At 34.5% G+C, this 15,072-nt stretch overlaps 1 protein-coding gene across 4 annotated transcripts in view; it reads right to left on the bottom strand.

The window, feature by feature from the left end:
- Positions 1–5,413: 5,413 nt before the first annotated feature.
- LOC149547837 (helicase-like transcription factor CHR28) overlaps positions 5,414–15,072 on the bottom strand; it is an 83,839-nt gene continuing 74,180 nt past the window's right edge. For all 4 annotated transcript variants that reach the window (XM_089791880.1, XM_089791882.1, XM_089791881.1 and 1 more), the window contains 3 exons: positions 7,158–7,787; positions 6,798–7,007; positions 5,414–6,691 (listed from right to left, as the gene is read on the bottom strand). In XM_089791880.1, the coding sequence (XP_089648006.1) occupies positions 6,587–6,691; positions 6,798–7,007; positions 7,158–7,787 (945 nt within the window). In that variant the 3' untranslated portion in view covers positions 5,414–6,586. The remainder of the gene's footprint in view (positions 6,692–6,797; positions 7,008–7,157; positions 7,788–15,072) is intronic.

Below are 15,072 nucleotides of genomic sequence, written 5' to 3'. Positions count from 1 at the left end.
TGAATGGAAGAGTACTTCTGAATATTGCTTCACTCTAGGATTTGGTATGAGTATGGCAAGTTCAAATGGAAGAACGGAAGTTCTTGGTTATTGGCCCCGATTGGGCATCTGAATTGGTGTTGTGCTTGACTTCTCCAATTGGAAGAATCCACCTCCCCCTAGTCTTGATTCATTGTGAAACTTATTGTGGAAACCATGTGTGACTATGCATGCTTGATGTTCTTTTGGTTCTGCTTGGTTGTCACCCGATCAGTTATTGGTATCCTCCATGGTTCTTAAAATGAGATTCAGAAAATATTACAAACTCCTTGATTTGATCATGAAGAAAAATTGATAAAATTGTTGAAAACGGTGATTGAGATCCTATTGTAAATTGTATTTTTAAACCTTATTGTATATGGCAAGGAAGCCGGGTTTTCTTCCTGATTCTTTCCCGGCTGAGCCTTTGAATCAGGTTAGCCAATAAAATAATGGTTGAGTCTATTTGGTTCTCATAATATTTGATCATAATGTTCAGTTGTAAGAGTGCTTATCAAAATAGAATAAATTAATTTGCATATATATAAATGGGAGAATAGAATCATAGATAATGTCATGGTTTATGAATGTTCAAGTTTTAAATTATGTTAATGAGAAGCAATTTGATATGTTGAAGTTCCAATTCGATGTTTAAATAATAAGAAGAGATAAAAATCCTACATTGTGATCACAAGGTTAACTCCCTCATTGCCAGATTTCGTAATTGACTCAATCAGATTTGAGTAAGAAATATGCATCACTTGTATTCTGAATATAAAGGAACCTACACCTTGCATATGATGATTGATTAAACATAAATTATAGGAGGAAGAACAAAAAGATTATGACCTTACACATTCCCTTGTATTAATATGTTTGTTTAGTAAAAAACAATGTTATCACAAGGATAGGGACCATAAATTTCATAATACCAATACATTATAGCTTAATGAGAAATTCTTACTTAGAAAAAAAAAGAGCACCTCCAGGAGCAGATTTGCTCTCTGGAATTTGTATGAGAGTTGCAAAATTTTGACCCAAAGGCAACAGAGCATATTCTTGCTTGATGCCTTTAAAAAAATAATAATAATGAAAGAAAATCATCTATCAAATTCGTTGATACAAATATACATTATTAAATTATAATTTGGTGGCAATAGTATTTATTGTTGACACTTCCTATGAAACCCCCACCTAATAAACTTTTGACATTACTACCCCCCCCCAACTAAACCTTCACCTAAAACCCCACCACACAGCACGCTATCCATGACTTAGCACAGCAAACTTGTACTAGGCGTTGACATCTTTATTTCCCCTGGGCGCCAAGTTGGAAGGAAGGGACATGCGCATTTCGAGGGGACCATTCCAAACACAAGCAATATCAACATTACCCAACTTTGTTGACTCCCTCTCTCCCCAAGCGTCCACTATGAAGGAGGCTTGCCTGGCACGCAATGAGGAGGAGGAGCAGGGTCTGCGCAGTACAGTCTTGGAGGATCGCGCAGAGCATCTTGGGATCCGCCCAACATTTCATTGGAATATGGGGCGAGGGGAGGCCAAGTGCCAAGTTCTTGGGGTAGTGGTAGGATAGTGTTTAATTATTGTTTTTAATTAAAATTCCTTTCTTTTCCTAGCGTGGATTAGTTCTCATATATGTTGTTAGACACATATATCTATATTCAATTCACATGTACTATGGTTAGTGCTTAAAATTGCGTAAGATGTTTTATATATACTAATTGGCATATTTAGTTTTAAACATTGGGTGGTAAGTATTGATACTCTTAAGTTGTCAAATTTTGTTTATTAGAGTTGAGTTAGAGAGTTTTATTTAAATTTATTATTAATGTGAGTAAGATCTATATAGTGTCAGTTGTCAATTATTATTACTTTGTTATCATGTTTTCCTTCAAATTAAGATTAGTTTTAAATTGTTAATAGATTGGTGACTTAGTTATTAGGTTACTTTTTCTTTTTGTTCTAATCCTAAAAGTTTTAACTTGGAAATTAGAATATTTTAATTAGAATAATTTTAATGTTTCATTAATCAACTAAATACTATTGGGAGCTTTATAGATCGATTTTAATATGGACTTAAACTTACGTTAGTTCAAATAAAGTTTGGGTTAAAATATTGATTTATTGAATTTATTCTAGTCATCTATTTTAATGGTAAACAATAAATTAATTTTTAGATGGTCACAAATATGTTGGAGAAAATTTTTAAGTTAGTTTAGATTTTGGATTAAAATTTAAAAAATAATAATAATAATAATAATTAAAATGAAGTTGAAAGAAGTTAATTAATGACATCAAGCCTAAAGTAAATGATTGAAATTGTAATGACGTTCAAGTTATCAATTTAAAAAAAAAAAAGGGGGCCTAGTTAATTGAGTCATCTTCAAGGTTGTAGTATTTGATCATAATTAGATTGGTGCTAAACAAGCTATGTAACTAGGAGATAGAAGTCATTTTAGTTGGTAGATCATTGAGACGTAACGGGTAAGTTGTGTTAACCTAGTGTCATCCTTAGGAGGTAATACTTTTTAAGGAATTATTAAATCAGATTGATGGGTATAGGACTTTAGTTAAACGGATTAGTCGTTTAATTTAATTAATTGATTTACTAAGAAACTCTCAGTTTACCCTAATCATCTCTTCAACAAAATGTTCAAACTATGTTGTAACATTTTTAAATCAATGGTGAACTGCATCTAGTCTCATAGTACCCTAGGTATCTGAACTTAAACTCCTCGAGCAATTAGTTCTATTATAGTTAAACATTTAAAACCTCTTGTGACCATTGTTATCTTATTTAATCATAGTTAAAAAAATAAAAATAAAAATAAAAAATTGTGTGTTTTGCCCTAGATTTTGGGCATGACACATATTTATTTAGAAGGTAAATATTTACAAAGTGACAATCTTGCAAATAATAGTCCTATTATCATGGACATCTCTAGACATTGCTTAAGTCCAAGTAGAGATCATGAGTAATAAATTATCATAGACATCTCTAGACATTGCTCAAGTGCAAATAGAGATCATGAGTGACATATTAACATGGACATCTCTAAACATTTCTCAAGTGTAAGTAGAGATCACGAGTGACATATTATCATGGACATCTCTAGACATTGCATAAGTGCAAGTAGAGATTGTGATTGACATATTATTATGAACATCTCCAGACATTGCTTGAGTGCAAGTAGAGATCTTAAAAAATATTTTTTTATGATACTGTTTCAAATGACTTGAGAATATAATGTACATTGTGATAGTATGCATACTTTGGTGATAACATGTACATTGTGATAGTATGCATAACTTGGTGATAACATGATTATTTTTTGTTATCTGACTTTTACTGATTTATTGCAGTATTCTAATGGTGTATTTCTTCTCCCTTGCTAAAGAGGGAGTGTTGATGATTTAACATCAAAAGAAGAAACTAATGTTTATCTGATGTACAAATCTGTGTTTCTATTTAACAGATATAATGTTACTGCTGATGTTATATTATATTTATATATGTGTGTGTGTGTCTAGATTAATGTATATTTGCAAAACATTTCCTATTGGCAGTATGATTAACTGCATATTAAAGCAGTAAGGAAATCGCTGTTTGTATCGGCACTTTAATATATGAGTTATCAGGCTCCTTAGTTAGATTGTATTAACTAATGGGCAGTTATACCACTGAAAAGGCATGACTCTACAGGGGTCATGACTCTGCCTATATATTAAAGGGAGCAGATCGCTGGTGAAAGTCATCAATCAACGGCATCACAGGATCCAGTAATCTGCAAAGTATTATAGTATTATTGTTTCCAGTATATTATACAGAAATCTAACTTGCAGTGACATACAGCGTTCAAGTTACATTCAGCATACAGATCAGAATCTCAGCGAATTGCAAAAGGAAGATACTGAATCAAAATCAGTAAAGAGATCATCATTATTTGAAGACATACTGTGCCCTTCTATAGTACAAGTAAGAGTTCCATTTCATTGTAATTGTTTTGTCTATCAAAGTTCCTAAAACTTAACAACTACTACATTCTAACATGTCTGTGAAACCCTCAATAACAAATTAGCTTCAACATGTGATTCATACCGAGCAAAAAACTCATCACTTTCTTGACAACCATATGACAGACATGAGAACTTGAGCCCAATCTAGCAATTTCGAGTCATCCATTTTCTCCGAATTTTTTCACAATTTGACAAGATTATTCCCCCAGCTTTGATACCAATTGTTGAATTTCGAGCTCAAAACAAAGAAAACAGGATAAAAATAAAATCAAAATAACAAAACACAAATCACAGATGCACTAAATAAATTTTATAGTGGTTCCCCTGTAAACAGGCTACGTCCACTCTTCAACCTGGGATTCTCTATTAATCTCTCACAATGCAAAACAATTGTGATATCCACCAATATATAAACAATCTGCCGTTTACAGAATATTCTTCCACGACAGTAACAGTTACAAAACTGATTGGACTTCATACACCTAAACACAGATTACCTTAATGAATTCCACATGCTTGTCCCAAGAGCACAACCAACACATGAAGATTCAGCTGGATGAACATCTGACAAAAGCAAATATGACATTGTAAACAAGAATTGAAATTTGTTAAACAATGTAAAAGAAAGAACCTAAGGAATTTAAGGATGCTTGAGACATAAATTGTCAAATTATTAAAAACTATGCATCTTGAAGATCATCCACAGCCACCCGAGGCAACATGAAGAAGGTAAACAAATTACTGTTAATACAGAGGAAAAGTGTTTGCAGGACACGTTCATTGCCTTCAAGATGCATTTTGATTACTACAAGATTCTTCAATCTAGTTTTTGCTCCCATCTGAGGAATTTCTGTAGAGGAATAATTAAATGCTATTTGTAGTACGTTAAAACAAATGTTCTCTGCTAGCAGGTCATGCAGTCAAATGACAATTTCTTGGCAACGTTCTGGTCAAACTACAATTTCCTTGTGATGAATTCTCAATTGAATGAACAATTATTGTCCTTCTGCAGAGCAGTGGTTTTATTGGAGACTCAAACTTGCCTACAAGTATATTCTTATGATGGTTTTTCATTCTTTATTGCCGTGCAAATCTGTTATAGAACATAATTAATTAAGGCAAAATCAAATGCCCATAAATATGTTAAGAATATCATTCACAATGTTCTACTGTCTCCAGGAAATTTAATTGCATTGGTTGGTAACTAATATAAATAAGGTCATACAGCCATCGAACTCGATTCCTGCAATCCATTAAATTCTTGTTTTCCACTTGTAGTTGGCCAACTTTTGTACCGTTTTTATGTTAAGCAATAAAGTGCTAATAAAAAAACCTATAATAAATACACAACCCAAAATGTCATCTTCAACTCCATAAACTTATATTTATAAATTTGCATCTCTCTTGTTTGGACAAGAGCAACAACTTAAAATTTAACAATTCTTCAAGACTTTGTAGTTCCATACGACAAAAGATGATGCTTAGCTCAAGATATCTAAAATTGCATTGCAGGTCACCTCACATCGATCACCACTTTAAGACTATTAATATAACGATGATGTCTAATTCAATGTTCATATTCTTTTTGGTTGGTGAATGGAATAGTTATTACTCAACCATTGGTTGTGTACCAAACTTACTGGGAAGTACTCCCCATGACTCCACGCCTGTAATCAAGGATGTGTAAGCCATTTTTGCCTAGCATTGAACCACAGCCCTCAAGCAAATCTCACATATCAATATTGTTAAATATAATACAGATTATATATATTTTGACATTTTCTTTCATTATGAGCTTGCCCATGCACAAGTTATTTGCAACTCGAATGCCTTCTAAAGTGCTTACAGTACCGCCTTTTAAAGTGTTCACAGTAAATCAACGGCCACATAGATGAGACCAATATTGATAGTATATTTGTTCCATCTTCTCACAGGCATGCTGAAATATTCTTATTCAAAGATTTACCTTCACTGCAAAAGAATCTACCCAAGAGCTGCAACTATATATTAAGAACTTATCCATTGCCCTAATCATTCTCTCAGCATGCCACCATACAAAGTGACACGAATTTGTAATAACCCTTCCAAAGATAGATGCCTCCAAAATTTCTCATACATGTTAATAATGTAAAGTAGATGAACATCCTTTTACAGAAAAATGATGAATTCTGAGAACTGAAGCCCAATGTAAGGGTACATCTGAGATGTTACCATCTTTTAAGTTCATACTTAATGATTCTCCTGATAACTGGGGGCTGGCATCAGATAACGTTATAGTGAAACACAATATTTCGTATGAACAAAAACTCATGTTAGCCAGCCTGCAAGCAATCCTTCCAGGACAGCAATGTTATGGTATGGAGCATAAAGCTCAAAAAATTACTTCCATGTACAACTTGTAACAGTGCCAGAACTATTTCTCAGGCAGCAAAAAAGTAGAGATACATCATAGAATGACTACAAATTTGTTCCTCAACTCCTGCACAATTGTTTCCAATCCCTACCTCAGCAATCTACTAGCAACACCGACTCAAGTCATAAACAGGTATCTCAAGTCTTCTTCAGTGAGGTGTGATTGACGACCACCAGATTCATCCTCCCCAAATGCTGAGGCAACCATTACTCGTTTTCGTTCCTGACCATCATTATAAGTGACCCAGAAATTTAGGTACTTGACAGATCCAAATATTTCAAAAAAAACATGGTAAAAAAATAGCACTAATAATGGTAATACATATCACCTGTAAAGCTAAAATACGGTCTTCAACGGTATCTTTAACAGTGAACCGAGAAACCTGGACAGGGCGTGTCTGTCCGATTCGATGTGCTCTGTCAATAGCTTGGTCTTCAGTTGTCGGATTCCACCAAAGGTCCAGGAGGAGAACATGACATGCAGCAACCATGTTGAGACCAAGGCTTGCAGCTTTTAGGGACATTATCATCACAGTTACCTGAAAAAATATATGGAATATAGCAGATTTATTCATTCAAATTCAATTGAAAGAAATTGTAGTAATATGCATAAAAACAAACCTACATTGCATGGTAGTATCTGTGCATTTAAATTCTACTCTATTCATCAGTGAAATTGAAATTCCAACCTCTGGAGACGTCTTGAAATCATTCACAGCTTTATCCCTTGCTATCACAGACATAGTTCCATCCAATCTTCTATACTGAATGCATGAATTTTTGAGTTGACTCTCAAGCAAATCAAGCATGCTAGTCCATTGGGAAAATACTATTGCTTTTTCTGGAGCCTCTATGATACGCTTCTTCAGACTTGGCTGCAAATCTAGATTCATTTCCTCGGACAATTTGCTTGCATTCTCATGTACACTATCAGCTGGCATGCTGCCCTGATAACCTACATCTTTATCTATATTATTGACAGAAGGGCTCCTTGGGATACCAGTGCATACCCTTTGAAGAGCTTGCAGAGTATCCAGAACAGCTTTAATCTTTGATGAAGTTATCTCCATGTCCTGAAAATCTGAGCCTGATTCATCTGACGAACATTCCAATGTCCCATCAGTAATTTGATCACCCAAAATGCGTTTCTGTATGGTATTCTGTAAAGTGGCTAAGGAGAACACCGAATCTGCTTTTAGCTGACACTTGCAATTTGGGGAAGGACAAATAGCTTCATCAGGCTGAGTAAGGTGGGTTAGTATGCACTGATTGCAAAATACATGACCACAGAGAGTAACAACTGCTACCTCCGGGGCATCCTGAAAAATAATTTAGAAATGTTATCAAAATCAAAGGAAAACATACATACCAATCTTCAGTCAAAAAATAAAATTTTGAGCGATAATTATTTTCTAAAACTTAAAAATAGTTTAAATGTTAGAGAGCATATCAATGGGATGATATAAGAACAAGCACCATGAAAATATATTTTGGATGACACCAAGCAATTAGAACGAATAAAACTTCAATGGAAATCTTATGAGATGTTTACTATAAATGCGGGAAATTTTGATCCTCAGTACAAGAATGTACATTATTGATGATTATGACACTGATGACTCTTTTTGTCCTTCTGACCTAAGTCGTCTGCCAGATGTGTCGAAGCATATCCTTCAAATATACATAATGATTTGTCTTTATCTTCAAAAGTGCTCAGCAGCAATTATTCCCATTATTCATTAACCATCCAGACATTCTCCAGTCTAAAATATCTATACTTGGCAAAAAGAGATTAAAAAAATAATAAGGTATTAGAACATGGTTTGAGAGTGAGACTAGATATCCTTCATAGCATCATTTCTATATCTGGACATGATGGAAATGAAGGCAACAATTTGTTTTGGTTCTTAGAAGATAGCAGCTCTTGGAGAAAAGTGGAACAAAATAGTTTGATGAATTTGCATCTCACATTATTGTTTGATGAAGTTGGAACAAAAAAGGTAGTTTTCATCCATTTCATTGGTACAAATTTACCAACCCCAAAGTGGTCTAGGTTAAGCATAACAGCCAATTTCAAACTGAACAGCATGAGAAATTTAGTTGAACTATTTAAACTAAAGATTGAAAAATATTTTGATGAGTCAAATTAAAAATAATACAATCTCCATAGTAAATAATCTTCCATTTGTTAACAAGAACATCACCACAGAGCTGTAAAATTTAATGTTATGTTGTACAATTTATTAGCTTGTTATCTTTCTATGAATAATACCTATAACATATTACAAATAAAAATAATTAAACAAATAATGTCATTTTACAATATAAAATAACAAAAATAACCAAATACACACTACTATGTTTATAAATAATAATGTGCTTACTCTAGAATATTATTATCATACAAAATTTTAGGCTACAATCTCTTTTTAGATTACCATTATTACCTTAATTTTCTTCACACAAATGGTGAGTTCATAACTCTCACAGAATAGTTGGGGAATTCTGAGTTGCTTAAGGTCGGTAAGAGTTCACAAGGAGAACACTGGCATCCACATAAGGCCAACCACATTAATGCCAATTGCTTCCCTTAAATTCTTAAAAAATTGTTGAAATAGATACGAGAAATTGTGAAAAATAGGCAACCTTTGTAAATTCAATATGGTAAATAATATCCATTAACTATCAATCGCTATATTTTATCCTGGGAATAATTTTTTCAAGATGTCCAATTATAATACTACAGAGTTTAAGCAGGCTGCCAATTTCTTCCAATATCTCCATAAATTGGTTCTTAGGGGGGGATCAATACTGGAGACAGTCCAATAAACATGCCAATATACAACTCAAGACTGTTATGCCATCATAACCAGCCTAGCTAATATTATTCAGCATTTCATTGCATGTTGACTTCAATATTCAGGAAAGACTTTCTATATTTTGGAATGCTAATTGATTTGTGTTTTCTGTAAGCTGAAAAGGGAAACAAATTTGTTCCATTTTTGGGGGAAATATTGATTCCCGGGCAGTACCAAACATTTTGTAACATCGACAAAACAACACATGATATTTTGTTTTTGTCTCTACACTTCTCAGCCATAACTCTGGATAACAAGGCTATCAGGCTAAGCTACCGGGTGTGCAGGTCTCAGGCCAGGTTGTGGAGCTGGATGCAGGTCTCATCCCAGCGATCAGTAGACACATTTCTTGGATAGTGTGGATTGCATTCTGCATAGAAAGCCACTTCCCATTATTGTGATATGCCAGCTTGTTAAAGAGACATGATCATATTAATATATATAATTTCCAATTTAAATAAGAAAGCTTTAAAAGTGGAATATATCATTGTAATGGTGAAAATGGCATTACCATACCCTTTTCCCTTCAGCTTTGTCTAACATCAATTAGCATACCCTCCCTGCAATAACAAGGTTACAGGTTGCATATTCTGGCACGAAATCAGTTCATAACTCAATACTAACCTGATCCCATTATCACTTGTCCACAAGATTGATTCCAATCCCTAGATCCCCCATTCACCACCCTAGACTTGAATAAGGTCTTTTCAACAATAGCTGATCTGATCCCTACACTTTTAAGGTTCAAAATTAAAATTTACACCTTCCTACCATTTTCACTAGCCATTATGACTCATGAGCCAGTCATGTTTTTGTATTAAATACTCTCATCCATTTATTTCAATATCATGCTAGAAATCATTTAGGACATTTAGGAGTTTACAAAAGAGCATTTATGTTGAAAGCATCACAGAAAAATTAGTATCGTGGCAGCATTTATGATCGAACTTCATATCCACATTGGACACTTGCTTGTTGTCATTGATCATTGTTCCAAAGCAGTTAAGCAGTCATCTAAGGAGGGCAACTATGAGGGACATTAACCTCGCAATTAGGCACCAAAATATCAACATGCAAAAGTTCAAACAAAATTTTCTTTCAATTCACTCCTGTTGCTATAAGCTCAGGTCTGCGCATCAGCTCACTTCCACAAACCCAGAAATATCGATAGTAACAGATCTGAACCACAACAGTGCACAGTCAGTCTGCAGACATTGACATTTCTTTCATCATCGTTTGATAATGCCCTAAACTTCCAGCACTATATTGAATCCATTCCTATCACTTCAGATTCATTTGTCACGTGAGAGTTTTCCAGCTATGTTTGCCATCTCCAGAATCCAGCAAAGAATCACAAAATGCTTATTAAGCCCAAATAACAAACATTTTGGAGTGTTTAATCCACATTTCTTTCTGCATTTTGATCTGTTGTTAGTGCAGCAAGTCAAGTTGCTGATCTTGTTAAGCCCTTAGAGTGATCACCAAAATACTCAGCAAGTTTTTCAAAATCAACATTTCAACTTTGCAAGTTAAATGTGTTAAGAACTAACCAACTCAGAAAAGGCACAACTTGATGAGTAAGCAAACTATGGGATGAGGTAGTCCCTCTTGTTTGGGAATGGTTCAAATTCAGACCATGATTTTGATATACATGAAAACAAATCAAGGCACAAATGTAGTAGATCCAGTTATCTACAATTTTGTAATAGTAACTTTTTGGCCTTTTCATTTGTTCAATATATGCATTAGTGATAAAAGCTCACCAAACACGCCAAGCCCAGATGAAGACATTCAAATGACAGAGACCGTGGTACACATCATTTTCAAAAAAAATCAAAACATAAAAAGAAATGCTTATAAATTCAACAAACAAAAATATTTTGGAGTGTGTTATCCATGATACATTGCTGACTCGAGTCAAATCATCAGACTTACCGAGTACTTAAAAATCTAGTACTTGCCAAAAATCCACATCTAGACTGCAAGAATACAAGGGGCGAAAGCTCACCTCCAAAAAAAATTGAGTACTCAACGAGTTGGTGAAACAATGGAATAAGGTAGTCTAGTATTGAAACTCCTGTCATGAATGACTCTCGGCGCTGTCTTCAAATGCAGTCAGTCTTATAACATGTTTTTTTATTTTTTTCTTTCACTTTTCCTCACTTTTGTCATTTATTATTGCTCAAAACAGCTCTGTAGGCTTTGAAGAAGGTGAGGAAACAAGATCAAAGTAGCAAAAGAGATCTAGATAAAGGATTTTTCTTCTCTAATTTGTTCATTTCCATCGATTGAAAATCAAAAAAGATCTTCAAAAACAATGTAATGGGCACCCACCGGTTATAACTTTATGAAAGACTTTGCAAGGAAGCTCTGATACCACTGTAATGGGCACCCCTGGATGTCCCCAAAAAAACTAAACCAAATTGCTGAAAGGAATTATGTCAAACAGTTTGCATTCAACTTCTTAAAACCCCTTATAACTTCGAAAATCAAACGTTTATTTGTTTGTTGTGTTTCGTGCATGGAATTGGTATCATACAACATAAACAAGAAAGAAACTACAATAATATGCAAAGTGGAAATGAACTGCTGCTAATAAAATGTTATTTTCAGAATTCTTAAAACCAAATACATGGCAGATTTATCAACTCACTAATTACTTCAGCAATATTGTCATAATACTCCAGCCCATGCTTACGAACTTGCTGCTACAATACTTTGTCCTCCAATCAGTCCACTACCTTCATAATACCATTCCCTCCAAGCGGCATAAGCGTCGGACAAGTAGTGAAGAAGATATGACCAAAATATCAAATCTGCCTGTAGCCGGAAATGCAACTAAACTGCCTGATAATGAAGCTAATAACAAAGAATTCCAAAGGCCAAACCCCAAGGGAATGACGTCTAGAATGTTACAAGAGAGGATAGACGTCCTCAAATGCCAAGAACAAAGCTGCAACTCACACACCAATTTCTTCTCATATTCAACCTTCCCTAATGAAGCTACAAATGCTTCCTTTTATTCTATTCCCACGGGTCCGCTCAACTCATATGGGCAATGTGGGATAAAGATGTGTAATATAAAACATATATTAAAATACCCCTTATGTCTCCCTTGGGTACACATCACCATAAAATAAATATTAAAGTAACACTTTAATATTTTACAATTAAATTAGACGTTACTTTAATAAAATTTCAGGCATTAAAATGTATTAGCAATCGGACTCCGAATAATGCGAGTGATAGCTCATCGAAAAGCTCTCATCAAGGAGTATTGAATCCAATCACCAAAATTGACCTGCACTGTGTCCTGCCGACTTACTAAATATAGTAAGTATGCCTGAAACTGAGTAAATCAACTTCGTTTTGGCCCAAACTGGAAATGACTAGGCCAAAACACTCCAAGATCCCATTAAACCCTTCGTTAGCCCTCGGGACCATGTAGAACAAGGCTAACGCACACACACTTGGTCAACTACTAAAAGAACGTGAAGGTCAAAAGATGGGATCATTACAAACAAGGGGGTATGCTGGTAAGAGTTTTTCCATTTCCCTTCCCAACTTATTTCGTTGTATTTATTACTTGTTTTTGAATACTTCTTTTTTTTTCAACCGATTCACTATCATTTTTTGTTGACTTTCCACAAAACCCTACTGATTATTTCTTCCATGTTAAAACAGCAATGTCAAATTCAACTCCAAGGGCAGTCCCAAAGCCATGAAGACAAAATACAAAGCACGGAAATGTGGGATACAGGGAAATAGAAAGGGAGAAGTCACTTGTACAACTATGGCAGCTGGATGACATGGAAACTCAACAGTTTAGCATACCACCTTGCAAAAATACAATGTAGAGCTATGCCCCAAAACAACTCTGGAGATTATTAGAGACATGAAGGCCCTTCTTGCCGAGTATGAAATGCAAAAAACAATAGAAGCCATAGCAGCTATAATGAATCCGAATGTGTCCACTTCAGCTCCCCTTGGTCCCACTGAAGAAGTCCAAGCTTCAATCATCCACATTTATCTATTGCTGACAATGAGGCTGACACTAGTGAGATTCCTCTGACATCAGAACCAAATACTTTGTTACATGCAATGTTCCAAGAGCAACTTGAAGGTACCATGTGGAATAGAGAAAAAATGAACAAGGAGAGCAACATCGAATTTTCGGTATTACAATAATTTACCTTCCAATCCCACAAGCAGCCCATATTGGTAAGGTTCGGTTAGTGCATTTACAATTGCATGGGGTTTAAGGCTCCAACAGCTTATAAACTTCAGTGGGCCATTGCTAGAGCCGGCCATATAAGTTACACAGGGTGCAGTTGATGATTGAAAATGATTTTGGAGGAGAAAAGTTTGCAGAACTTTAACGCATGGATGAACAAACGAACAGAATAGGACTCTCCTCCACTTTTGGTAGCTTCTAACGGTGCCATGGTATTCCTAAAGTCCATTGATGCCTCGCATGAAATCAAAATAGCTTAGACTTTGTGCAATTTATTAGATGGAGTCATCAACAAGGATGTTGGAGTTGAGAATATTGTCCAAATTATCACAGACAATGTAGCTGCAGGTAGAATGCTTATGGAAAGGCATCCCACAATTTTATAGAGTCCTTGTACCACACATTGCCTGGACTTATTGTTAGAGGCATGGTTACGGGGAGACCCGTCTCCCCCCTAAAAGTCATGTCTCGGAGACTTTTCGCGTCTCCGGAGACCTCAAAAAAGGTTGGAGACTTCATGACAAAGTCTCCTGAAGTCTCCCCGTCTCCTAATCCAAAAAGTGAAGTCTCCCCGAAGTCTCCTGATAAAATATAAATGTAAAATATAATATTAAATACTTTTATATATTTTAGCCCTCATTTTAATGTTTTTAATTCAAAAATTAAGACCACCAACAATTTAAATGATTAAATCATTTAAAATATTTTATTTAATAAATTAATAACTTTAAAAACATTAGAAACACTTTTTTTTAAATATTTTTATTCGATAATTTAAATGATTAAATCATTTAAAATATTTTTGGAGAGTGATGATTTTTTGGAGAGCATGATAGCTGAAGACCTTGAGATGGATGATCACAACCTTGTGGAGTAAATGATAGTGCCATCAACATACTAATACTAGATATATTTCTGTTTTTTGTTTATTGTACAAAGTGTTCATTTTTGTTTGCATATTGGCAATTCAGCATCAAACTATACTTTTTTGAATTTAAAATTTGAATATGTAATGATAATCTCAGTGATTATCAATCTGATATGATGGTGATCATATGCAATATTCGAAAAACAAATATGTCAATAAGATACAATATTGTGATCATATGAGTTTTGAAATCTTCGACTCTATGAGTCTATTTTAATTTTTAATCTGACATTATTATTATTTACTTTAGTCTTTTAGTTTTACAGTATTACTATTTTCAAATTTTGTATTTAATTTTAGTATTGGACTCTTTAAACTATTAAAAACATAAAAATAAAAAAATTGCCATCTCCAAGTAGCCCCATCTCCTATTTGAAAAAATTTCGTATTGGTACCAGTACCAGTGCTGGAGACCTCGAAGTCTCCCCGTCTCCCGATGACCTTGGTTAGAGGGCATCCTGAAGATTGGATGGGTGAAAAAGGTGGTTGAAGATGCTTAAAGTGTCACCAAATTCATCTAAAACCACACTTGGGTCTTTTCTTTGATGAGAAAATACACAAATGACAAGAACATTGTGCAACCA

This window comes from Cupressus sempervirens, chromosome 7 (genome assembly GCF_028749045.1).
Source record: "Cupressus sempervirens isolate cs-2001-9-10 chromosome 7, ASM2874904v1, whole genome shotgun sequence".
NCBI lineage: Eukaryota > Viridiplantae > Streptophyta > Pinopsida > Cupressales > Cupressaceae > Cupressus > Cupressus sempervirens.
Note: the sequence above shows the minus strand (reverse complement) of the source record. Positions and strands in the feature narration are given on the sequence as shown.